At 42.2% G+C, this 25,331-nt stretch overlaps 1 gene segment (V, D, J or C); it reads left to right on the forward strand.

Annotated features, from left to right (window-relative positions):
- The window catches only part of LOC118773077, a 113,867-nt gene extending 88,903 nt beyond the window's left edge, over window positions 1-24,964 (forward strand). The window contains 2 exon segments of the V gene segment in view: window positions 23,316-23,349; window positions 24,495-24,964. Of these exon segments, the coding sequence occupies window positions 23,316-23,349; window positions 24,495-24,811 (351 nt within the window).
- The last annotated feature ends 367 nt before the right edge of the window (window positions 24,965-25,331 follow it).

Below are 25,331 nucleotides of genomic sequence, written 5' to 3' on the forward strand. Positions count from 1 at the left end.
CCTGATCGTTTGCCTGCCCGGTTCCTGACCCTGCCTGCTTCTGTTACCGACCCTGCTTTTGTCCACGGACTGCCCTCCGGTTTTCGACCCTGCCTGCTTTTGTTGCGCAACTTGCCTGCCGTCATTAATAAACCCGCCTGGAACCTGAAGCTCTCTTGGTCTGCGACTGAGTCCTTGCCTGAGCCCTTACAGACACATACACTCAGTGACCACTGTATTAGGTACACCTCTCTAATACTGGGTAGGACCCCCCTTTGCCCCCAGAATGGCCTGAATTCTTCATGGCATGGATTCAACAAGGTGCTGGAAACATTCCTTAGAGATTCTGCTCCATGCTGACATGATAGCATCACGCAGTTGCTGCAGATTTGTCGGCTGCACATTCATGCTGCGAATGTCCCGTTCCACCACATCCCAAATGTGCTCTATTGGATTGAGATCTGGTGACTGTGGAGTCCATTGGAGTACACTGAACTCATTGTCATGTTCCTGGAACCAGTCTGAGATGACGTGTGCTTTGTGGCATGGCGCAAAGCGCACGTTATATTACATATATTATACATATACATATATGTAGAAAAGGGCCATATGCCCTAGTCATGTCATTGTCTTTGTATTTGTCTTTGTTTGCGCACCACCCCCATCTCCCACAGGCACTTGTTTACAACTCAGTTGAAACCTGCCCAAACCAGTTCTGCTGCTCCCCTTGTCACGGCTCAGGCAAGGACTCAGGAGCGGACCACGCAACTTTCAGGTTCCGTGTGTCTTTATTCAAAGGAGGTAACAGTGTAGTGAAAAACGATAACAGACAGGGTCTAAACCAGGCAAGCAGTCCAAGGGCAATTCCGGGGAAGGCGATCGTGGAGTCAGGCAGAGTCAGGAACCAGGCAAACAGGCAATCAGGCAAACAGGGCAAAAGCGTCAGGCAGAAAACCAGGTCGGGCACAGGCAGGATCGAAGACCAAGGAAAACGAACAGGCAGGAGCAACGGCAGGATTGAAACAGGTAAGAAAACACTGAAACGAACTAGCAACAGGACAGGGACACGCAGGGAAGATATAGGGCAGGGCTGACGAGGGGATGGGATTCCTCTTATTACTTATTATCAGAGGTGGACACCCCGGCTTCAGAAAGTAAAAGTCCTGATTTATTTGTTCTAGCCATTCACTAAACAAGGTGATTTCACTAATTAGCTCCTCTACCTGGCTGAAGAGTTGTGCTAATTAAATTCAGCTGGTGTAGTGCATGGATGGAACAAATGCGCAGCAGGACTTCTACTTTCTGAAGCCGGGGTGCCCACCTCTGCTTGTATTGTTTTTCAGAGATCAGGAGTGCCGTGCCAGCACACATAGATGGCATCTTGACCACTGTAGTAACTGATTTAAGATAAAAAATCAGGAGTACCCATTATTGATCAATGCATCAGACTGTACTTCAATCAAGGTCTAACACAGGCAGAAATTGCATTGTGTCTTTCTGATCTTGAAGGCTGAAATCAGGTGTGATCAAATGAACCAGACACTCATTTTCGAGTTCTCCATAACAATCCTGTTATCTCGAGAAAACAAAAGTTTTCTCATGATAATTTTATCTCAAGAAATAATAATTATTTCGAGATAATGAAATAATTAACTCGTGATCTCGAGATTTTGACTCAGCTTGGAGTGGCTTCAAACAGCTAGACTTGTGTCCTCCCTCCCTTGAATCTCTCCCTCCACCCTTCAGCTTATCTCAACAGACTTACGCATATATTAGCATAATAAAGGCTTCTGAAAGTTTTCAACTCTTTTACTGTGCTGGTTAACAATTACAAATAGATACATGTTCATACAAACAACTTACCTAGAAATGTAAGTGAGACTTAACTGTCTCTTTATGCTTCTTCACTCATTTGCTATTTATTTTTTTCTACTTATTACCTCATTGACAAGAACCTTTTTACAGTCCCACCATGCAAGTAATCACAGGATCATCTACATATACCCCACCTTCTGACAAGGGACCTGTCACAGTTCAGGCAAGGACTCTGGAGCGGACCACGCAAGTTTCAGGTTCCGTGCGACTTTATTAAAGGGGGGTGACAGAGTAGCGAGAACAATAACAGACAGGGTCTAAACCAGGCAGGCAGTCCGAGGGCAATTCCGGGAAGGCGATCGTGGAGTCAGGCAGAGTCAGGAACCAGGCAAGCAGGCAATCAGGCAAACAGGGCAAAAGCAGCAGGCAGAAAACCAGGTCAGGCACAGGCGGGATCGATAACCAGGGTGAACGAACAGGCAGGAGCAACGGGGGGAATGAAACAGGTAAGAAAACACTGTAACAAACTAGCAACAGGACAGGGACACGCAGGGAAGATATAGGGCAGGGCTGACGAGGGGATGGGAAGCAGGTGTGCAGGCAATCAGGCGGGCGGAGACCGGGCGGGGAGCGGGGCAGGGCTAGAACACAAGGAAAACAAAAGCACATGGACAAGGAAAACAAAAACACCACAGCTAAGGAGGCGGAGCACTGACACCCCTTATCAGCAGGACCCCCGCGGGTAACTCGAGGCACAGGTGCACTGTTGCTTTCGGTTTTCTCTAAACAGGTATTTAAAGCTTGAAACATACTGTCCTTATTCATTTCAATATATAGTTATTTATTAATCATGACTATATCAACAAGGCCAACTAACCGTGTTATAATTTATCTTGGTCAGTGGCATTGTAGCATTATCTTTTGGACTATAATAACACGGCCAGTTGGCCTAGCCCTATTATAATTTTATGTACCATGTTTGTATGCATCGGAACATCCTGGTGTGGGTTTGGTTTTCTTTTTTAATATGAGGCTAGTTCATGGTGGTCTTATATTCTGGCTTACTCCTGGTATTTTGTTGTTTTTTTGTTGTTCATGTGGCGGGGCAGAAGGTATACAGAGGGGAAAAAAATCACACAGGCAGAGACGGCATGTGTTTTTGTAAGACGTGTTTTAAATCGTCTTTTGTGTTGTTGTTTTTGGTGATAACAGAGGTCTATTGGTATATTAGGCTGATCCAGTGCGCTTGTTTGGGGTTTGTCTCAGTTCAAGTGTCCCTGGTAAACTTGATGACTAGTGTTAAGGTTAAATTTACATCCTGGAACTGCAGGGCGTTATAAAATTGCCAAATTAAAACAAGTAATAAGTAGACTAAAACAACTTCAGTCAAAGATCATATTTTTGCAAGAATCACATCTATTACCTGGCGAAATACCTCAAATACGCAACGGGCAGGTCATCTCAGCCTCATTTAGCTCTCATGCAAGGGGAGTTATTATTCTTATCCATAAGTCCATTCCTTATCATATGTCGCAAACATTTTGTGACCCCGCCGGCAGATATATTATTATACGGGGTACCTTGCTGTCCGAGCAGTTGAATCTAATTAATATGTATGGTCCCAACGAAGATGACTCTAAATTCTTCAACGATCTGTTTTTAAACCTTTCCTCGGTTCCAGGTAATTATATTGTTGCAGGAGACTTTAATTGCACTTTAGATCCTGTTAAAGATCGCACCTCAGGTTTGAACATCTCCCATACCCAATCTAGGAAAACTATACAGCATTTTATGAAGGATTTAAATTTAATAGAGATTTAGAGAGAAATGAAACCAGATGATGTGGAATACTCCTGCTATTCTAGCACGCATGCGACTTATTCCCGAATTGACTATTTTCTCAGCAGCATTATACTCTAAAATTGTAGATTGCTTCTATACCAGCATTGTCATCTCTGACCATGCTCCAGCATTTCTTATATATTCCGACACAAAATTAGTAGGTGACCCACCTAATTGGCTGCAAGATACAAGTTTTACAGAATACATTGGGCAGCAAATTGATCTATACTTTTCAATTAATACCAATCAGACTTTAGCTTGTACTAGATGGGAAGCCTTTAAAGCTTTCATAAGGGGTCAAATTATAAATTTCACCAGCTCCAAGTCAAAGAATACTCGTCAAAAAATAACATTACCTGAAACTAAAATCAAATCTCGGGAGAGAGAAATTTTCCTCACTAATTCCAAAGGTGCACATAAGGAGTTGCTTTTACTCAATGTAACAAAATTTCTGTGGATAGAGTGGCAGCAGGCTTATTGAGACTTACAGCCAGGGAGAAAAAGCTGGGAAGTTGCTGGCCTGGCGAACCAAACAGCAGCAAGCAGAGAGGGCAATTAATTCAATTCGGGATGCAGGGGGAGCTGTGACGGTAGACCCTCTGGAGATTAACAACACCTTTAAATCCTTTTATGAAAAATTATATGCATCAGAGTATCCTCCCAAAACCAATTCCCAGGCTAGCTTTTTAGATAGCTTGGAGTTTTCCAATTTTTCAGAGGAATATAAGGATATTCTTAATGCTGAGCTGACCGTGGAGGAAATTTCCAATACAATTGATAGTATGTGGGCAGGGAGGGAACCTGGCCCAGACGGGCTGCCAACTGACATTTACTCTCTGCACTCCCCTCCTGGAGATGTTTTTGGAATCTTACGAAAATGGTCTCCTGCCCCCTTCTCTGAGAGGAGCCCTGATCATTCTGCTCCCAGAACCTGGAAAGCTGCATACCAAATGTGATTCCTATCATGCTATTTCACTTTCAACTCTGACACTAAGGTACTTTGTAAAGCACTTGCGAGGAGGTTAGAGAGTTTTTCCCCGGATGTAGTAGGTGGAGACCAAAATGGCTTTATCCAAGGCCGTCAAGGAATTCATAATGTTTGGAGAGTGCTAAATGTTCTACATGCCAGAAATGGATCGTCAGACACTGCAATCCTGTTGTTGGACGTGGAGAAGCCCTTCGACAGGGTTGAGTGTTAATTCGTTTTGGTTGTGGTGAGAGCTTTTGTAAATGGGCAAAGATACTATATTCAAATCCCACTGCAGAGATCCTTACTACTAATATGGTGTTTAAACCTTTTGGCATCTGCAGAGGTTCTCAGCAGGGCTGCCCTCTTTCTCCTCTCCTGTTTGTTCTTGCCATTGAGCTTCTAGCTATAGCTGTTAGGTCACACCCCAATATTTCAGGTATCAGTATAGGTCAAACGGACCATCGAATTGCCCTCTATGCAGACGATGTAATTTTGTTTCTTACAGATTTGTGCAATTCCATACCCGCACTCCTGGCTCTAATCAACGATTTTGGGGTGTTTTTGGGATACAAAACAAATAATGCAAAATCATCAATTATGATGCTAAGGGAGGAGGTAAGGTGTAGACATACACCTCTGACTTCTTTTTCAATGCAACAGAATTCTTTACATATCTCGGCATTCGTATTGTGCCAGAGATTGACTGCATAGTCTCATCTAACTATGACCCGGTCATAGACTCAATAACCCATTCGATAGATAGATGGTCATCTTTAGCTATATCTTTAACTGGCTGGATTAACATTCTGAAAATGAATGTCCTCCCAAAACTGTTGTATCGTTTTCAAAACATTCCCCTGCTGCTGCCACCATCCTTCTTTATAAAGCTTAAAAAGATGTTCACTATCTGGAATAACAGATGTCCCAGAGTTCGCTTGTGCTTATTGTACCTACTGTATGACAGTACAGCCCCGCACCGCCTGTGGCAGCTCCCCCGTCTGCCCCGCCAGCTCTCCCGAGCCGGGAACCCCGATTGCCGATGTTACGCGGGGAATCCCAGAACCTGTCGGTCGTTCCTCTCCCAGTGCTCCCTGGTTTTCGAACTCCAGCCCTCCACGTTTCCCACGGACCGGGCGAGGATCGCCTACGTTATTACCCTGTTGACGGGACGTGCCAGGGAGTGGGGCACTGCGGTCTGGGATGCCGACGCCCCTTTCTGCCACTCCTTCGCCACCTTCGCCGAGGCGTTTCGGCTCCGCCCCCCTAGCTGTGGTGTTTTTGTTTTTCCCTGTCCATGTGCTTTTTGTTTTTCCTTGTGTTCCAGCCCCACCCCGCTCCCCGCCTGGTCCCCGCCCACCTGATTGCCCCATTACCTTCACCTGCCTGCCTGCTCACCTGCATCCCATCTCCTCATCAGCCCAGCCCTATTTCTACCCTGCTTGTTCCTGTCTTGTTTGCCAGTTCGTTGCAGTGTGTTTCGTACCTGTTTCGTTCCTGCAGTTTTTTGGATGTCTGATTTCTCCGTGTTTGACTCTGCCTGCCCTTCGTCTTTGTTTTCTGCCTGCCGTTTTGTCCCGTTGCCTGATCGTTTGCCTGCCCGGTTCCTGACCCTGCCTGCTTCTGTTACCGACCCTGCTTTTGTCCACGGACTGCCCTCCGGTTTTCGACCCTGCCTGCTTTTGTTGCGCAACTTGCCTGCCGTCATTAATAAACCCGCCTGGAACCTGAAGCTCTCTTGGTCTGCGACTGAGTCCTTGCCTGAGCCCTTACAGACACATACACTCAGTGACCACTGTATTAGGTACACCTCTCTAATACTGGGTAGGACCCCCCTTTGCCCCCAGAATGGCCTGAATTCTTCATGGCATGGATTCAACAAGGTGCTGGAAACATTCCTTAGAGATTCTGCTCCATGCTGACATGATAGCATCATGCAGTTGCTGCAGATTTGTCGGCTGCACATTCATGCTGCGAATGTCCCGTTCCACCACATCCCAAATGTGCTCTATTGGATTGAGATCTGGTGACTGTGGAGTCCATTGGAGTACACTGAACTCATTGTCATGTTCCTGGAACCAGTCTGAGATGACGTGTGCTTTGTGGCATGGCGCAAAGCGCACGTTATATTACATATATTATACATATACATATATGTAGAAAAGGGTCATATTCCCTAGTCATGTCATTGTCTTTGTATTTGTCTTTGTTTGCGCACCACCCCCATCTCCCACAGGCACTTGTTTACAACTCAGTTGAAACCTGCCCAAACCAGTTCTGCTGCTCCCCTTGTCACGGCTCAGGCAAGGACTCAGGAGCGGACCACGCAACTTTCAGGTTCCGTGTGTCTTTATTCAAAGGAGGTAACAGTGTAGTGAAAAACGATAACAGACAGGGTCTAAACCAGGCAAGCAGTCCAAGGGCAATTCCGGGGAAGGCGATCGTGGAGTCAGGCAGAGTCAGGAACCAGGCAAACAGGCAATCAGGCAAACAGGGCAAAAGCGTCAGGCAGAAAACCAGGTCGGGCACAGGCAGGATCGAAGACCAAGGAAAACGAACAGGCAGGAGCAACGGCAGGATTGAAACAGGTAAGAAAACACTGAAACGAACTAGCAACAGGACAGGGACACGCAGGGAAGATATAGGGCAGGGCTGACGAGGGGATGGGATTCCTCTTATTACTTATTATCAGAGGTGGACACCCCGGCTTCAGAAAGTAAAAGTCCTGATTCATTTGTTCTAGCCATTCACTAAACAAGGTGATTTCACTAATTAGCTCCTCTACCTGGCTGAAGAGTTGTGCTAATTAAATTCAGCTGGTGTAGTGCATGGATGGAACAAATGCGCAGCAGGACTTCTACTTTCTGAAGCCGGGGTGCCCACCTCTGCTTGTATTGTTTTTCAGAGATCAGGAGTGCCGTGCCAGCACACATAGATGGCATCTTGACCACTGTAGTAACTGATTTAAGATAAAAAATCAGGAGTACCCATTATTGATCAATGCATCAGACTGTACTTCAATCAAGGTCTAACACAGGCAGAAATTGCATTGTGTCTTTCTGATCTTGAAGGCTGAAATCAGGTGTGATCAAATGAACCAGACACTCATTTTCGAGTTCTCCATAACAATCCTGTTATCTCGAGAAAACAAAAGTTTTCTCATGATAATTTTATCTCAAGAAATAATAATTATTTCGAGATAATGAAATAATTAACTCGTGATCTCGAGATTTTGACTCAGCTTGGAGTGGCTTCAAACAGCTAGACTTGTGTCCTCCCTCCCTTGAATCTCTCCCTCCACCCTTCAGCTTATCTCAACAGACTTACGCATATATTAGCATAATAAAGGCTTCTGAAAGTTTTCAACTCTTTTACTGTGCTGGTTAACAATTACAAATAGATACATGTTCATACAAACAACTTACCTAGAAATGTAAGTGAGACTTAACTGTCTCTTTATGCTTCTTCACTCATTTGCTATTTATTTTTTTCTACTTATTACCTCATTGACAAGAACCTTTTTACAGTCCCACCATGCAAGTAATCACAGGATCATCTACATATACCCCACCTTCTGACAAGGGACCTGTCACAGTTCAGGCAAGGACTCTGGAGCGGACCACGCAAGTTTCAGGTTCCGTGCGACTTTATTAAAGGGGGGTGACAGAGTAGCGAGAACAATAACAGACAGGGTCTAAACCAGGCAGGCAGTCCGAGGGCAATTCCGGGAAGGCGATCGTGGAGTCAGGCAGAGTCAGGAACCAGGCAAGCAGGCAATCAGGCAAACAGGGCAAAAGCAGCAGGCAGAAAACCAGGTCAGGCACAGGCGGGATCGATAACCAGGGTGAACGAACAGGCAGGAGCAACGGGGGGAATGAAACAGGTAAGAAAACACTGTAACAAACTAGCAACAGGACAGGGACACGCAGGGAAGATATAGGGCAGGGCTGACGAGGGGATGGGAAGCAGGTGTGCAGGCAATCAGGCGGGCGGAGACCGGGCGGGGAGCAGGGCAGGGCTAGAACACAAGGAAAACAAAAGCACATGGACAAGGAAAACAAAAACACCACAGCTAAGGAGGCGGAGCACTGACACCCCTTATCAGCAGGACCCCCGCGGGTAACTCGAGGCACAGGTGCACTGTTGCTTTCGGTTTTCTCTAAACAGGTATTTAAAGCTTGAAACATACTGTCCTTATTCATTTCAATATATAGTTATTTATTAATCATGACTATATCAACAAGGCCAACTAACCGTGTTATAATTTATCTTGGTCAGTGGCATTGTAGCATTATCTTTTGGACTATAATAACACGGCCAGTTGGCCTAGCCCTATTATAATTTTATGTACCATGTTTGTATGCATCGGAACATCCTGGTGTGGGTTTGGTTTTCTTTTTTAATATGAGGCTAGTTCATGGTGGTCTTATATTCTGGCTTACTCCTGGTATTTTGTTGTTTTTTTGTTGTTCATGTGGCGGGGCAGAAGGTGTACAGAGGGGAAAAAAATCACACAGGCAGAGACGGCATGTGTTTTTGTAAGACGTGTTTTAAATCGTCTTTTGTGTTGTTGTTTTTGGTGATAACAGAGGTCTATTGGTATATTAGACTGATCCAGTGCGCTTGTTTGGGGTTTGTCTCAGTTCAAGTGTCCCTGGTAAACTTGATGACTAGTGTTAAGGTTAAATTTACATCCTGGAACTGCAGGGCATTATAAAATTGCCAAATTAAAACAAGTAATAAGTAGACTAAAACAACTTCAGTCAAAGATCATATTTTTGCAAGAATCACATCTATTACCTGGCGACATTCCTCAAATACGCAACGGGCAGGTCATCTCAGCCTCATTTAGCTCTCATGCAAGGGGAGTTATTATTCTTATCCATAAGTCCATTCCTTATCATGTCGCAAACATTTTGTGACCCCGCTGGCAGATATATTATTATACAGGGTACCTTGCTGTCCGAGCAGTTGAATCTAATTAATATGTATGGTCCCAACGAAGATGACTCTAAATTCTTCAACGATCTGTTTTTAAACCTTTCCTCGGTTCCAGGTAATTATATTGTTGCAGGAGACTTTAATTGCACTTTAGATCCTGTTAAAGATCGCACCTCAGGTTTGAACATCTCCCATACCCAATCTAGGAAAACTATACAGCATTTTATGAAATGAATGAAACCAGATGATGTGGAATATTCCTGCTATTCTAGCACGCATGGGACTTATTCCCGAATTGACTATTTTCTCAGCAGCATTATACTCTAAAATTGTAGATTGCTTCTATACCAGCATTGTCATCTCTGACCATGCTCCAGCATTTCTTATATATTCCGACACAAAATTAGTAGGTGACCCACCTAAATGGCTGCAAGATACAAGTTTTACAGAATACACTGGGCAGCAAATTGATCTATACTTTTCAATTAATACCAATCAGACTTTAGCTTGTACTAGATGGGAAGCCTTTAAAGCTTTCATAAGGGGTCAAATTATAAATTTCACCAGCTCCAAGTCAAAGAATACTCGTCAAAAAATAACATTACCTGAAACTAAAATCAAATCTCTGGAGAGAGAAATTTTCCTCACTAATTCCAAAGGTGCACATAAGGAGTTGCTTTTACTCAGGGCTCAATGTAACAAAATTTCTGTGGATAGAGTGGCAGCAGGCTTATTGAGACTTACAGCCAGGGAGAAAAAGCTGGGAAGTTGCTGGCCTGGCGAGCCAAACAGCAGCAAGCAGAGAGGGCAATTAATTCAATTCGGGATGCAGGGGGAGCTGTGACGGTAGACCCTCTGGAGATTAACAACACCTTTAAATCCTTTTATGAAAAATTATATGCATCAGAATATATCCTCCCAAAACCAAGTCCCAGGCTAGCTTTTTAGATAGCTTGGAGTCTCCCAATTTTTCAGAGGAATATAAGGATATTCTTTATGCTAAGCTGACCGTGGAGGAAATTTCCAATACAATTGATAGTATATGGGCAGGGAGGGAACCTGGCCCAGACGGGCTGCCAACTGACATTTACTCTCTGCACTCCCCTCCTGGAGATGTTTTTGGAATCTTGCGAAAATGGTCTCCTGCCCCCTTCTCTGAGAGGAGCCCTGATCATTCTGCTCCTAGAACCTGGAAAGCTGCATACCAAATGTGATTCCTATCATGCTATTTCACTTTTAAACTCTGACACTAAGGTACTTTGTAAAGCACTTGCGAGGAGGTTAGAGAGTTTTCGCCCGGATGTAGTGGGTGGAGACCAAAATGGCTTTATCCAAGGTCGTCAAGGAATTCATAATGTTTGGAGAGTGCTAAATGTTCTACATGCCAGAAATGGATCGTCAGACACTGCAATCCTGTCGTTGGATGTGGAGAAGCCCTTCGACAGGGTTGAGTGTTAATTCGTTTTGGTTGTGGTGAGAGCTTTTGTAAATGGATAAAGATACTATATTCAAATCCCACTGCAGAGATCCTTACTACTAATATGGTGTTTAAACCTTTTGGCATCTGCAGAGGTTCTCAGCAGGGCTGCCCTCTTTCTCCTCTCCTGTTTGTTCTTGCCATTGAGCTTCTAGCTATAGCTGTTAGGTCACACCCCAATATTTCAGGTATCAGAATAGGTCAAACGGACCTTCGAATTGCCCTCTATGCAGATGATGTAATTTTGTTTCTTACAGATTTGTGCAATTCCATACCCGCACTCCTGGCCCTTATCAACGATTTTGGGGTGTTTTCGGGATACAAAACAAATAATGCAAAATCATCAATTATGATGCTAAGGGAGGAGGTAAGGTGTAGACATACACCTCTGACTTCTTTTTCAATGCAACAGAATGCTTTACATATCTCGGCATTCGTATTGTGCCAGAGATTGACTGCATAGTCTCATCTAACTATGACCCGGTCATAGATTCAATAACCCATTCGAGAGATAGATGGTCATCTTTACCTATATCTTTGATTGGCCGGATTAACATTCTGAAAATGAATGTCCTCCCAAAACTGTCGTATCTATTTCAAAACATTCCCCTGCTGCTGCCACCATCCTTCTTTATAAAGCTTAAAAAGATGTTCACTATCTGGAATAACACATGTCCCAGAGTTCGCTTGTGCTTATTGTACCTACTGTATGACAGAGGGGGACTCCATTTGCCTAATATCCAGTGGTACTACTGGGCAGCTCAGCTTCGCACTGCTATGTATTATTTTACCTCTGACTCTCTCCCTTTGTGGATGGAGATTGAAATGTCTTCAGTTGTACCTAAATTACCCCTCAACCTCTACATTTACTCAGCTGATATCAAGAAACTAAAAAAAACATACAAATAATGTTTAAATACAATCAACATTTGGTATAAGGTACAGGAATTCCTTAGTGAAACTTTTTTGTCATGTTTTAGTCCTATTTGGGGAAACCAAAGTTTCACTCCTGGGAGAGCTGATCCAGGTTTCCAACTATGGAACAGCAAGGGTCTAAGGAAAGTTCGAGACTTATATAAACAAGGTATTTTTACATCATTTGAAGAACTCATAGCAAAATATGATATTCCCAGAAAACATTTTTTTAAATATTTACAGCTAAGGAGCTCTCTCATGACTGCCCAGAAACAAAACCTAACAGAACCCCCTGTCTACTTTAGAAAATATGATCTCAACCCATTGTAATGGTAAGGGCAGAATTTCAGCTCTATACAATATGCTAGAGTTTGGCTCAACTAAATCCTCTGTGTACAAACTGAATTCTTGGAAGGAAGACATTCGGGAGGACATATCTTTGGACAAATGGAGTAATATCTGTACTAAGGCTCAGACACAGTCGGTGAATACTCGGCTCAAACTACCGCAATACAACTGGTTGATGCGAACATATATAACCCCTGCTAAGTTAAATACATTTAATAGTACAAATCCATATTTATGCAACAAGTACAATCATGCTAAAGGGACTCTTTCATTGTCTGTGAAAAAAAGATTTTTGGAAGGAGGCATCACAGATGATATCCTAAACTGTAAATTTCCCTCTCCATGCCAATGTGTTTATCCTGGGGTTGTACCCAATCAATCCTCATCTAAAGAACAAAGTACAAACATTTATAGATATGTGCTTGTTGCAAGCAAAATGCTTGATAGCTCTTGCCTGGAAAAGTGTGAACAAGCCTAGTATTGCCCAATGGCTTAGGGAAATAGGGAAAATAACATATGGTTATGGGTAAACAAGACACTTTTGAAAAGGTTTAGGGTCCATTTTTGGATTTTGTTGAGCAGCGTGATGTGGGTGAAATATCGGCTAATGAAGGGAACTCTCGGTAGTGTACTACACTCTGTGAGCATGTGGGGTGATGGTGAGATATATTTGATTGGTGTAGGGCACTGTGTTTTATCTGAATTATGTCCCAAATGTGTCCTATCATACTGGATCAGACCACTGTAAAATGTAATTATTTGTTTTATGCTTTTGTAACACCTCTGTTTTGTCTTAGATGTTTCTTAATTTTTTTTGTGGTTATTGCTGTTTGTTTGACTTATGTTTGCTCTGTTGCTATTTGTTGCTGTTGTTTTTTCATGTAATATTTCTGCTTAGACATGTCTTGTTAAAGAAGAAAAACCAATAAACATATTGTTTAAACAAAAGGAATGCCACCAGTGTGTTGTGTCCTGCTGACATCTCTGGGACAGGATGTCTCCTCATGTCTCTGTCTCTCACTGCTGTCTCTGGGACAGGATCTCTCCTCATGTCTCTGTCCTGCTGTATTAGAGCTCTGGGCTGAGAGCTGACTGGGATCAGCTGCCTCCTCTCGTGTGTCTCTGATCAGAAACAATTACTTCAGTCCCTGATCACTACAGACCTCACTCAACACATCTCTCACATGTTCTCTTAACCTCTGTGGGCTTACAATTCATTCATTTCATCCTGACTGAACTGTGTTACTGTCTTTTGTATATGTAAAAATACCATATTAGATGTTACTGCAGGCAGCATATTACAATGTAATATAAGTACTATTTCAAAACATTTCATACCTGAAAGGCAGTCAAGCTGTATCAGAACAAAACATTTACTTACTTCTGAGAAGAAGAATTACAGAAACACGTCTTTACCCACCATCTTCCTTTAACATTTCTGGTTAAACTATATCTATGTCTCAGTGTGATTTCAATTTAATGTGATCCACAGCCTATATCTGGTGTCATTGGCTTCCCCCTCAGCACCTGCAGTGGGTCCCAGCTGCAGCAGTGCAGTCACTGTGCAGTCTGACTGAGGGAGGTTTTTGTACAGCTCTATAACACTGTGTAAACACCCAGCTATCACTGATGTAGTGTAAACTCTGACAGTAGTAATCTCCTGCATCTTCAGCCTGGACTCCACTGATGGTCAGAGTGAAGTCAGTCCCAGATCCACTGCCACTGAATCGATGTGGTGTCCCTGAGAACAGGTAGCTACCATAATAAATCAGGAGTTTAGGAGCCTCTCCTGGTCTCTTTTGGTACCAGTTGAGACAGGTGTATCCAGCTGACCAAGTACTCTTACAGTTATCATAAACAGCACTGCTGGTCTTACAACTAACATTCACTGTCTGTCCTGGGAATGCAGGAGTCTGAGTCACAGTGATAAGTCCTCTGGATTCTGGAAAAAAGTGGCATTTTTTCATTAAATCAAACAGTTATTTATTATTACTATTTTACTTATTTTTTTGAATTACTCATGACACCAAGGAAATGAAAGCTGGGACATTCTGGGAACTACACATTGAGGGTATTCTCCCATACATGTTAATTTTACCTTGAGTGCAGAAGGCAAATGCCCAGATGAAGATGGTGATAAAAGTCATTGTTGTTGTGGGTTCTGTTGCCATGAAGGACAGCTCTCAGTCCTGAAGTGTTAAACTCACAGGATTATAAACACTCCCAGAGCACTGAAGCATGTGCTGCCAATGCAAAGTGTCTCCTCTATGCAAATGCTCTTCCTGGGTACAACAGGCACTTTTAGCCAAGCAGTGCTGTGAAATCAGGCGTGATGCTGGAGAAAAAGTAGGTTTTACAATAAATGAAGAGGGATTCATGAATTTGCTGCAATATTACTGTTTTATTCATATAAAATATCAAACTTTAAAATGGTTCACAATCACCATGAGTTAATACTAATTATAGAGAAGTGTCTTTAACTTCTACTCAAATTAGAGTGTGGTCAGTGTGGTGATGTAACTGCACACCAGTTTCATCACATGTGCGTTCACTCTGCAAATATACCAGTTCCTCACTTGTTTAAACATTCATCCCAGAGTTATACTGCACACATCCACCTGGCCCTTCATTTGTTCCATATGTCACCTGTATCACGCTGCCACCCGATGATAGTGAGAGGGACTGAATTGTTTGTTTCTATGATTTGGATGTCCCTGTAACAGCCTGATGGGTGGGAATTCTGTACCAACTTATTTTTAATGATTGTTCATTTAACGTGAGACATTACGTCATCTTAATTTTGATGCTTTACTTGTGAAAATGTAATATTTCAATGCTGCTAGTGTGAAATGATATAGTCCTGTGGAGGGAACCCTGACTTTTAATGTCTGAGAGCTGGAACAAGGTTTATGGATGGCAGAGGATTATGTAGGAAAGTAAATATTTTACTGCAAACTGCATATCTTTACATTTGTAGCCAATAACAACAATAAAACAGAAGAGAGAACACTCTAATACTATCAGGGTATGAATACCAATAGCGCACAAATAGTAGACAGTAGTATAATGATGTTTACTGTAATACAGCCCATTATGACACCCACCATCCTCTGTTGGGTAGGCCTACATTTTCTCTTTGGCGGGTTAAAGTTTTATTGTTTCTAGCCACTCTAGCGGGTACTTTTTTGGAAGTAAACAAATATCTCAACATTAAAGAACCCATGTGAAAGATACCAAAATACATGCTCCGGTGTTACATGTATTTATTTATGTATTTATTTATTAGTTAAGTTTCTGGCAGGACCCCTCTGTCATTTTCCAGTTGTGCAGCTCCGAGCACAAGCTGTGTAGACTATGACAGAGCGATCCAACTCCTTCTAGCGCAGGAAGATGTGGATTGAATCTGTGGAGAGGTTTTTAGCTACCTTTAAGGTGTCTGTCACATCGCCACTACTGTCATTGTAAAAATGTGGAGACATATCATGGACATCAGTAGAAAAGTAAACCTCATTAGGAGCAACACGACAAGCACGACAAATGAAGAGAGGAGCGTCTCAGTGTGCAAGAAATAAGCTACTCAGATCATGTCTGCCCAATTTGCAATTTACTAGCTAGTAGTAGGATAGTTGCAAACTCTACTGTCTTTTTAGCTGTCAACGTTACCTGTACAGATATCTTGCTGGCTATCTGCAAAGCTAGTGTAGCCCCTGTTAGCCAATAATAAGCTATATAAAGTTTCTGACGCTTAATGTGAGCATTGTGCAATGTGCTTAAAATGTAACTGAATTTGGCCTGTAACATTTTGCCTGAATTAATTTTTTAAAGTGCTTTTTCAGTGGATTAATTAGAAAGCTGCAGGAATTTTAGATTGCCAGCTTGTCAGAATAATCGCTGCTTTACTAAACTAGCCTGCCGCATGAAGAAAAATTAGACTAATGTGAATTATCAATGAGTTCGAATCAACATTGATAACTAATAACTGTATAAATTCATGTTTGTGGATTTGAAAAAAAGAAGCGCATGTCACTGTGGACCACGTAGGCTACAGAAATTGATAGCATTGTTCATTGCTGTAGTCAAATGTCATCTGTGGGTGTAGAGAATTTCATGGACAGCTGATCCACAGGAATGCCCTGGCTTGTTTTTCTTGAATTTACTGTACAATGACAAAATGTCTGATGAAGACTTTCAAATAGAAGTTCAATTCAATTCAATTCATTTTTATTTGTATAGAGCTTTTTACAACACAAGTTGTCACAAAGCAGCTTTACATTGTTCCCAGGCCTGAGACCCCCTGCCTAAGGCAACAGTGGCAAGGAAAAACTCCCTAATTAACAAAAAGAAACCTTTAGCAGAACCCGGCTCAGAGGGGGAGCCCATCTGCTTCTGGCCGGCACTGGGCAGGATAAAGGATTTACTGTATAGATATGTTTTGAGCCTAGACTTAAAGGTGGAGAGTCTGCTCCCTGAACCTTGATAGGTAAGCTGTTCCCAAGGAGAGGGGCTCGATAGGAAAAGGCTCTACCGCCTATAGTAGTTTTGCCCAATCTTGGAACGATGAGAAGCCCGGCATTTTGGGAACGAAAGGCTCTTTGTGGAAGGTATGCGTGAGGAGGGACCTTAAGGTAGAGAGGGGCAAGCCCATTTAAAGCCTTAAATGTGAGTAAGAGTATTTTAAAATTGATCCGGTATTTAATGGGTAGCCAATGGAGAGAAGCTAGAACTGGGGTAATGTGCTCAAAGCATTTAGTTTTAGTTAAGATTCGAGTAGCTGCATTTTGTAACAGCTGAAGGGGTTTTAGTGAGATTTGCAGATCCTGACAAAAGGGCATTACAGTAGTCTAATCTGGATATTACAAAGACATGGATTAACTTTTCAGCATCATTAATTGATACAATTTTCTTAATTTTGGCTATATTTCTCACATGGAAGAAGGCTTTTGATAGCTGCACTCGGGGCAAGGGAGACACCATCAAGGTCCGTTGTAAAATGAGTGAATTTGCACTTGATTGAATTTTGGCCAATGACCAATATTTCGGTTTTGTCTGAGTTAGGAGGAGAAAGTTTCGGGCCATCCAATTCTTTACATCTGTTAGGCAGGCCTCCGTGTTTGATATATTCAGAGGGACATCGGGTTTGACTGATATGTATAACTGAGTATCATCCGCATAACAGTGGAAACTAATGTCATGTTTACGAATGATATCGCCAAGAGGCAACATGTATAACGAGAAGAGCAGAGGCCCAAGCACAGATCCTTGAGGTATACCATATCCTACTCTGGAATGAAAGGAAGATTCGTTGTTAATGGAGACAAACTGATATTGTTCTGATACATAGGACTTAAACCAAGATAGAGCCTGTTCGCTTATGCCAACCGGGTTTTTGAGGCGGTCAAGGAGGATATGATGATCGATGGTATCAAAGGCTGCACTAAGGGCTAGTAGCACAAGAAGAGAGATACAACCATTGTAACAGGAGAGGCAGGCCTAATACACGTACCTATGTTGTCTGGGACAGGACTGGCCAGGCAGGAGGCAGACGTCAATGAAAATTTTTGTATTGTGTCTCTTATCTTTATGATTTTACTATCAAAGAAGTTCATGAAGTCATTGCTACTATGAATAGCTGGCATGTTAGGGTTAACTGATGCAGCACTCTTGGTTAATCTGGTACAGCCATTGTCACAGGAGAGTAGAGTAGAAGTGCTTATTTTGAATTTATTTTTTCATTGCCTGGTCTGTGAACATGAATTGAAGATAATAAAAATGAATAACAGCTGAAATAAATAACAGTTGCAATGTTCAAACAGCTCTGTACAATTGTAGTATTTTTATTCTTTTAAATGCAAAAAATTACTTTGCCTCATGAAAAATAGAGCTGGCTTTCATCTACCACCCACCCTGGCTGGTGCACTAAAAAGTACTACAAATGAGGGCACATGGGAAAAGAGATAGAAATGAAACAATTATATCAAATTTAACCATGATTCTCCCCCACAGGCTGTTTCTGGCATCACTGGCTTCCCCCTCAGCACCTGCAGTAGGTCCCAGCTGCAGCAGTGCAGTCACTGTGCAGTCTGGCTGAGGGAGGTTTTTGTACGGCTCTCTAACACTGTGTGAACACACCACCACTGTGTGCACTCTGACAGTAGTAATCTCCTGCATCTTCAGCCTGGACTCCACTGATGGTCAGAGTGAAGTCAGTCCCAGATCCACTGCCACTGAATCGAGCTGGAGTCCCTGTGTGTCGGGTGCTTGCTTTATAAATGAGGAGTTTAGGAGCTTCTCCAGGTTTCTGCAGGTACCAGTGTAGGTAGTTGTTGTTGTACACAGCACTGCTGACTTTACAGCTCAGTGACACTGACTCTCCTAGAAGAAGAGTTTTCACTGCAGGAGTCTGAGTCACAGTGTACTGCCCTGCAGTTTCTGAAAATCAGAAAACAAAAATAAAACAGTAAATAAATAAATATGGTTAGCGCATGATTGATCAGTTTTATAAAGCAAATATTCATGAACTGAAACTTCTCATTGTAGATAATTTGATGGTTTGCAGTTTGTTAAATAAAATAAAACATGAACAATTGAACAAATGAACCCCTCTCACCTTGAGTACAGACAGTGAGTGCCCAGATGAAGATGGTAATAAAAGTCATTAAAGTCATTAAAGACTTTGTTTTTGGCATTTTCAGGAACATTTCAAGGTGTAGAGTGGAATAATGCATAATAAACCTCTTTTACCTTGAGTGCAGAAGGCAACTGCCCAGATGAAGATGGTCATAAAAGTCATTGTTGTTGTGTATTCTTTTGCCATGAAGGACAGCTCTCAGTCATGAAGTGTTAAACTCACAGGACTATAAACACTCCCAGAGCACTGAAGCATGTGCTGCCAATGCAAAGTGTCTCCTCTATGCAAATGAAAACAGGATACATTGTAATAACTTCCTTGTTTTATATAATCATTGTGTGGTAAAGTATTGAGTGAAACAGGCTTCACCTCAAGTCCACATTGGACAGACTTCTTCTATTTGATAACCATTTGACAATTCAATCTATCGACGTTAACAATGAATTTGGCAACAATAATGCGCTAATGGGTCAAAAAAGCACTCACACATAAACATAAACACCTACAAATGAAGTCCCCTCTCCTGTCTTTTTCTGTAAAAAAAAATCACATATCATGTATTATGTATATGTATTATGGTTCTTATCTGAGGTAAGTGAATTGGGAAGATCTGAAATTCTTCTGGAAAAATAAATAGCAAACCAGCAAACACAAAAGGAAATTTGTTTATAACATATTGTACTTTTACCCTGTGATCTTAAAGGAGAGATCAGCCTGATGATTATGTTGCCAACAACATTCCCTACAGTTTAAACAGAAGTTAACTCTGCACAGGGCACAGGACTATAAAATAGATGGAACAGTTACAGCAGTCAGAAAGTACTACTGCCCCACTGATACTGACACTTACACTACTGTCCCACTTACACTGAGACCTACACTACTGATCCTCAGATACTGAGACCTACAGTACTGCTCCACAAATACTGAAACCTACACTACTGGCCCATATACAATGAGATTTACAGTACATTACTACCACTCCAATACTGACACTTACACCAACTGTTAAAAGGGGCCACATCCCTTTGTCCACCCTACTGTTTTCCTCTGTGAACATCACTTCCAGCTCTCACAGACCCTTTGTTTACAAGCCAGCTGAAACCTGCCCAAACCTGTCCTGCTGCTCCCCTTATCAGCAGGTCCCCCACAGGTAACACGAGGCACAGGCACATCCCCAAGGACAGCCGCCAGGTCAGCTGTTGCCGTCTGACCTGTCATTATCCATTCTCCACCAATAGGAGCCCCTATAGGGCCAAGGATTTTGGACAATATAAAAGTTGTGGTGATGTCCCCCACTTCTGTGCTGCACCAGCTCCTGTAGGGTGAAGAACTGGGGACAAAACTCCTGGAGAATGATTGTTTTGTTGTTGTGTGCGTCTTTGCCTATGAAACCACACAGACACACACACACTGCCAAACATACATGCCTACCGCCCCTTACTAAAACTCTGAACTGGAAACCTGACTCCTGTGTTCTGACCAACACACCACTGTGACAGCAACATTCTCCTAAACCTGGCACATTTCACCAACTGACACTGAGACCTACACTACTGCCCCCACTGACAATGAGTTTTACATTAGTACCCCACTGATACTGATGCCCTGTTCACACCCGGCATTAGAATGTGAATGCACATTCTAATAGAATAGACATTAGAATAGAATCCACATGCGTCTCGAGTGACCACTTGTGATCAGATCTCACTTCCCCGCTCTATATGCAAATAAACACGTACATCATTTCCATTTTCAAATGTAAGTTTACACATCATTTAAAGGTCTGTTTGAATGAATCTTGTTGTAATTGTCACTAGAAGATAATGCGTGTTGTGTCTGTAAATGAAAACTAGCAAGCTAGATTCCATTCATCACTGAAATTAAATACCCTTAACTCAGCTGCATCTGATCTTTTGTTAAATTCTGTTTATCGTTGGAAAAAGCAGAAAAGCTAGATTAGAACATTTTGAACTTCACCGTTTTTGTCTGGCACCTTATGTTTAAGTTTCTTACGTTATTAACTGCAACGGAAATGTTTCATAATGTAATTTATGAAAGGGAGTTTGCTTGTTTGCTAGCATTGTGAATACATTGATGAATTACTTTTCTAAAACCGAAGCGCACTTGTTACGGACGACCGTTTTCGAAGAAAGAAGTGCATGCATTACCTAAGGAGTGACCTGTTCAGAGTTAAGAGTCTACGTAACCTGATATTCATGATATCGTAAATCTTTTTATTACTCGCACAATAGTTTACCAACATTTATTTTTAGAACTACAACACTTCACGTATTATTCATAATACCGTTTTTCATGTAATATGTTGCATTACACCTGTGCTATTGTGGTGTGACAAATTGTATATCCACATGCAATAAATCGATATGTAGTTTGTAAGGACTGCCAGTAGATGTCAGTTAGGCTAAGCAGGTAATTAGTTATTTTTATTTTTAAGGTGTATGAACCCTGGATACGCCTGATACCTCCTCTCCATGCCTCTGACCACTGTGAGAATGTTTTCATCTTATTCAGCAATAACGTTATGTGTATAACAGAAGGAGCAAGGGGAAAGTAATAAAAGAGAAATGTATGCAGACTAAAGGGGCTTCCTTTTTGGGGTGTGAATGAGTGATTGGGGCTTCCTACATATACACCGCATATACACCTGTTGCTCCGCGGACCAAGCCGGTTTACTGTATGCGATTGATCACCATATGCAATAAACCAAACAACCATGATTACATCAGACTCTGTGAGGACCTGTTATTTTCCGGAAGGCATAAAAGTGTGGAGGGAGAATCCAGTCCGATTGGCCTAGACTGTGAGAGGTTTTCCACCACAATTTGCTATATTTTTAAGGTTAAATCGCTGTTTCCTCAAAGATAAAATTAGCTAGAATTTTTCAAATCTCGTGTTCTAATCGCACCGGTTTTAGCATAAGTGCTAAAGAGCTAATCACACTGGTGTGACCGTATGCGCGAAAGGGTTAACATGACGCCGTTGGTGCGTGAATGAGTACGTACTTCCGCTTACGCAGAGGACGTCAGTTGAGTAGGCGGTCCTTCAGTGTGGCCCAGGACACATTCGCGTTCACACTGCTAAGAGAATGTGGCCATATGCGGCCCAGACCACCTCCGAATGTGATCTGAGCGATTGGATCTCAATGCGTCCTCAATGCGTCTTGCATGTTAATGCCAGTTGTGAACAGGGCCTGAGACTTACGCAACTGCCCTACTGACACTGAGACCTACACCACTTACGCTGCCTCACTGTCCCAGGAGCCTCAGAGAAACAGGCTATTCAGTAAACTGTGTTGATGTAACATTGGGTTACTGTGGTACACAGAGAGGACTGTCGATGCAGCAGTGGAAATACTGAAGGCGAATGTTACTCTACCGCCCCCTGGTGGTAAATTTTCTCACATCCGCTAAAGCTGGTGAGAATCCTCTGGATGTTGTTTCTGTCTTCTGTGGTTTACCCCTCTGCTGTTACTCTCTGGAGTTTATCTGTAATATGGGAATACACCACATGTATCATCATTAATAGGGGATGCTGTCAGTCATAAGGAAGTCATGGGGAAAATACGTCTGAATTCTCTGTTTTCCTTTGCTGCCGTGTCATTGGAAGATTCACACGGATCCATGGTGGGAAAGAATTTAAATGAAATGAAATGTGCAATAATGTTTATTTGTACATTAATCGAATACGCCAATGGATCGGAAAATCTAGAAAAGATTATTTTATAACTGACGCTGCAAGAGGGATTCAGCACTGAGTCTGTTTATAGTTTAATGCAGTTGTTCGCAGTGAGAAACGCAGACGCTGTAGCGCAGGGAGGTTTTTGTACAGCCAGTCAATCAGAGTCAATCACCGTGGTTGACTTTCGGCAGCGGCACCAAACTGGAGATCGGCAGTAAGTGTAAAGCGATTTCACTCTTCATTTCGCCATTAGTATAAACCTGAACGCTCATATCAATCTACTATGATAGTTAAATATTGCGTTGTTATTTTTGCAAATACTATTTGTAATTGTAGCAACCAAAATATATCTTCCATCTATCGAACGATGTGTACATTATTCCCAACGCTTTACTTTTCTGGAGAAAATAGGTCCAAATTATTAAAATGTTGCGCGACGTATGTGTTTACTTCCAAATACGTACGCATTTTATGAGGACTGAGTTCAAGAACACGCAATAAGAAGGGTTTCATTTTTTTTTATTATGGGTTTTACTTGACTTGTATGCGTAGAAAATCGCGCCGCTTCGTTTTCCAAATACGACGAAACTATACTTTTTTAGGATAAAATCATTTTGCCGCTTGAATCTTTTGGTTTCTTCTCCGCGCCGGGCGAGAGGTTTTTGTGCGGGACACTAATAGGAACTGAATCACTGTGGTACACTTTTGGCAGCGGCACCAGACTGCACGTTGGAAGTAAGTATTCCGATTTAAAGTAATATTCAATAACCATCACACGTAGTGATTATTTTTCCTATAAAGGATAGTTTGTTATCTACCTCCAGGATTTCAAGTGAAGACAGCGCTCCACATGTGTGGAGTACGTTAGATTGTGTTTATTATGCCATTCGAAATGGAGATATTCATAGCACTCAAATTAATGTGAATAATGCTTATAAGGACTGTTAAATCATTTTGGTAAAGCTCTGTTATATTGATCTCGCCCATGGAAAGAACGTGTGTGTAAATATTTGGGTCTTTTTTGTGACACATTTTGCTAATACTGTACTTTTGTGGTAATGCACACATATTTCTTACAAAATCTCATTAAGTCAATCATTTTTCTTTAAAAAGATGTAAGCGTTTGGTGATAGACTGTCAGATGATTACGGATCCCTTTTAAAAGAAGGCTCAGTTCGAGCTTCTTAGTTCTGTGAGCAAGCGGAGACTTTGCGTTTGCGTTTGTGGTTCTCCGGGTTTTCGACGAACGATTTTGCGAATAAGTTTTCCATGAAACGTCTGAAAATGAAAATGACTTTAGACAGAATGTTGACTCTTAGTGCGTATAACGGTTCCGTTGTACATTTTTTAACCTGAAAATGATCATTTTCTTAAATCTACTCATGTTGTTCCAAATGATGGGAAAGGCTTAATCTTACCAAATTGTTGCGTACAAATATTTTGGTTATTTCCAACAAGGTATAAACTTTTAAAAATCACATTTGATGCATTTGTAAAACTGGGACTGGATTTTTTCACTGGCCTGTAAAGATGGTCTGCAAAATATATTGTTATCTGTAAGACTGCAGTAAAAGGCTACATTACACACTGCAGCAGGGATCAGGTGTTTTACAAAATGTCCTGTTTGTGTGCAGCATAGATATCATTACATTTATATCCGTTTCTACAATCAGTCTATGCACTTGTCTATATTTTATATAGACATATATAAATTAATAATATATTGTCTATATAGTCTATATTTTGTAATACAAGTTCTGTATTTGTTTCTTGCATGTTCTGAATGAAAATAAGAGTCTCTTCTCCATCTCCTGTAGTCCTGTGTTGAGTCTGTATTTCCTCCCCTCTCTCTGACCTCACATCTCTGCTGTTTCTCCCAGAAAACGTCTCCCCCACCCTCACGGTCCTGCCCCCCTCTAGTGTGGAGCTGTCCAGCAAGAGAACGGCCACGCTGATGTGCCTGGCCAACAAGGGCTTCCCCTCAGACTGGACGCTGCGCTGGAAAGTGGACGGTAGCAGCAGGAGCTCGGAGGCGAGCGGCGGGGTCCTGGAGAAGGACGGCCTGTACAGCTGGAGCAGCACCCTGACTCTCTCTGTGGACGAGTGGAACAAGGCGGGGTCACTGACCTGTGAGGCCACCCAGGGCTCCCAGGCTCCACTTACTCACACACTGAGGAGAGAGCAGTGTTCTGAGTAGCACCTCACACACTCCTGTGTAGAGCGGCTGAATGCTCTGTTTTTACTCTCTTCTGCACTCAGCTCTTCTCTTTCTTACTCACTGATTACTTGTAGACTAACAGTGTGCTGTGCTTCAGCTCATGTGTGAATCCATTCTCCAGACTGAGCTTTTAGCAGAACAATCTTTCATGTGCTCTGATCCCTGTTAGATATATGTGTCCATGTGTGGTTTGATGCTTCAGTGCTGTTATTATTGTAATAGAGAATAATAAAGATTTCTTCTTGAGTCATAAACTCTGTTGTACTTCTCTTTATTAATCCAAACACAGAGACAGTGATGTACTCTTTCTACTGGTGAGATAGGAGGGTAAACCTGCAGTTTAACTGAAATCATTTGGAGCCATCAGAGGAGTGATAGATGTCTGAAATCAAAGGTGTGTGTGAACTGCACCCCTCCCCCATGTCCATTGACTCTGTGGGAGTTATGAAGATGAAGGAAACCCTGTTTTGGGGGAATTATTGCTACATTGCCATTACAT

The sequence above is a fragment of the Megalops cyprinoides genome, chromosome 2, assembly GCF_013368585.1.
Source record: "Megalops cyprinoides isolate fMegCyp1 chromosome 2, fMegCyp1.pri, whole genome shotgun sequence".
In the NCBI taxonomy this organism is placed as follows: domain Eukaryota; kingdom Metazoa; phylum Chordata; class Actinopteri; order Elopiformes; family Megalopidae; genus Megalops; species Megalops cyprinoides.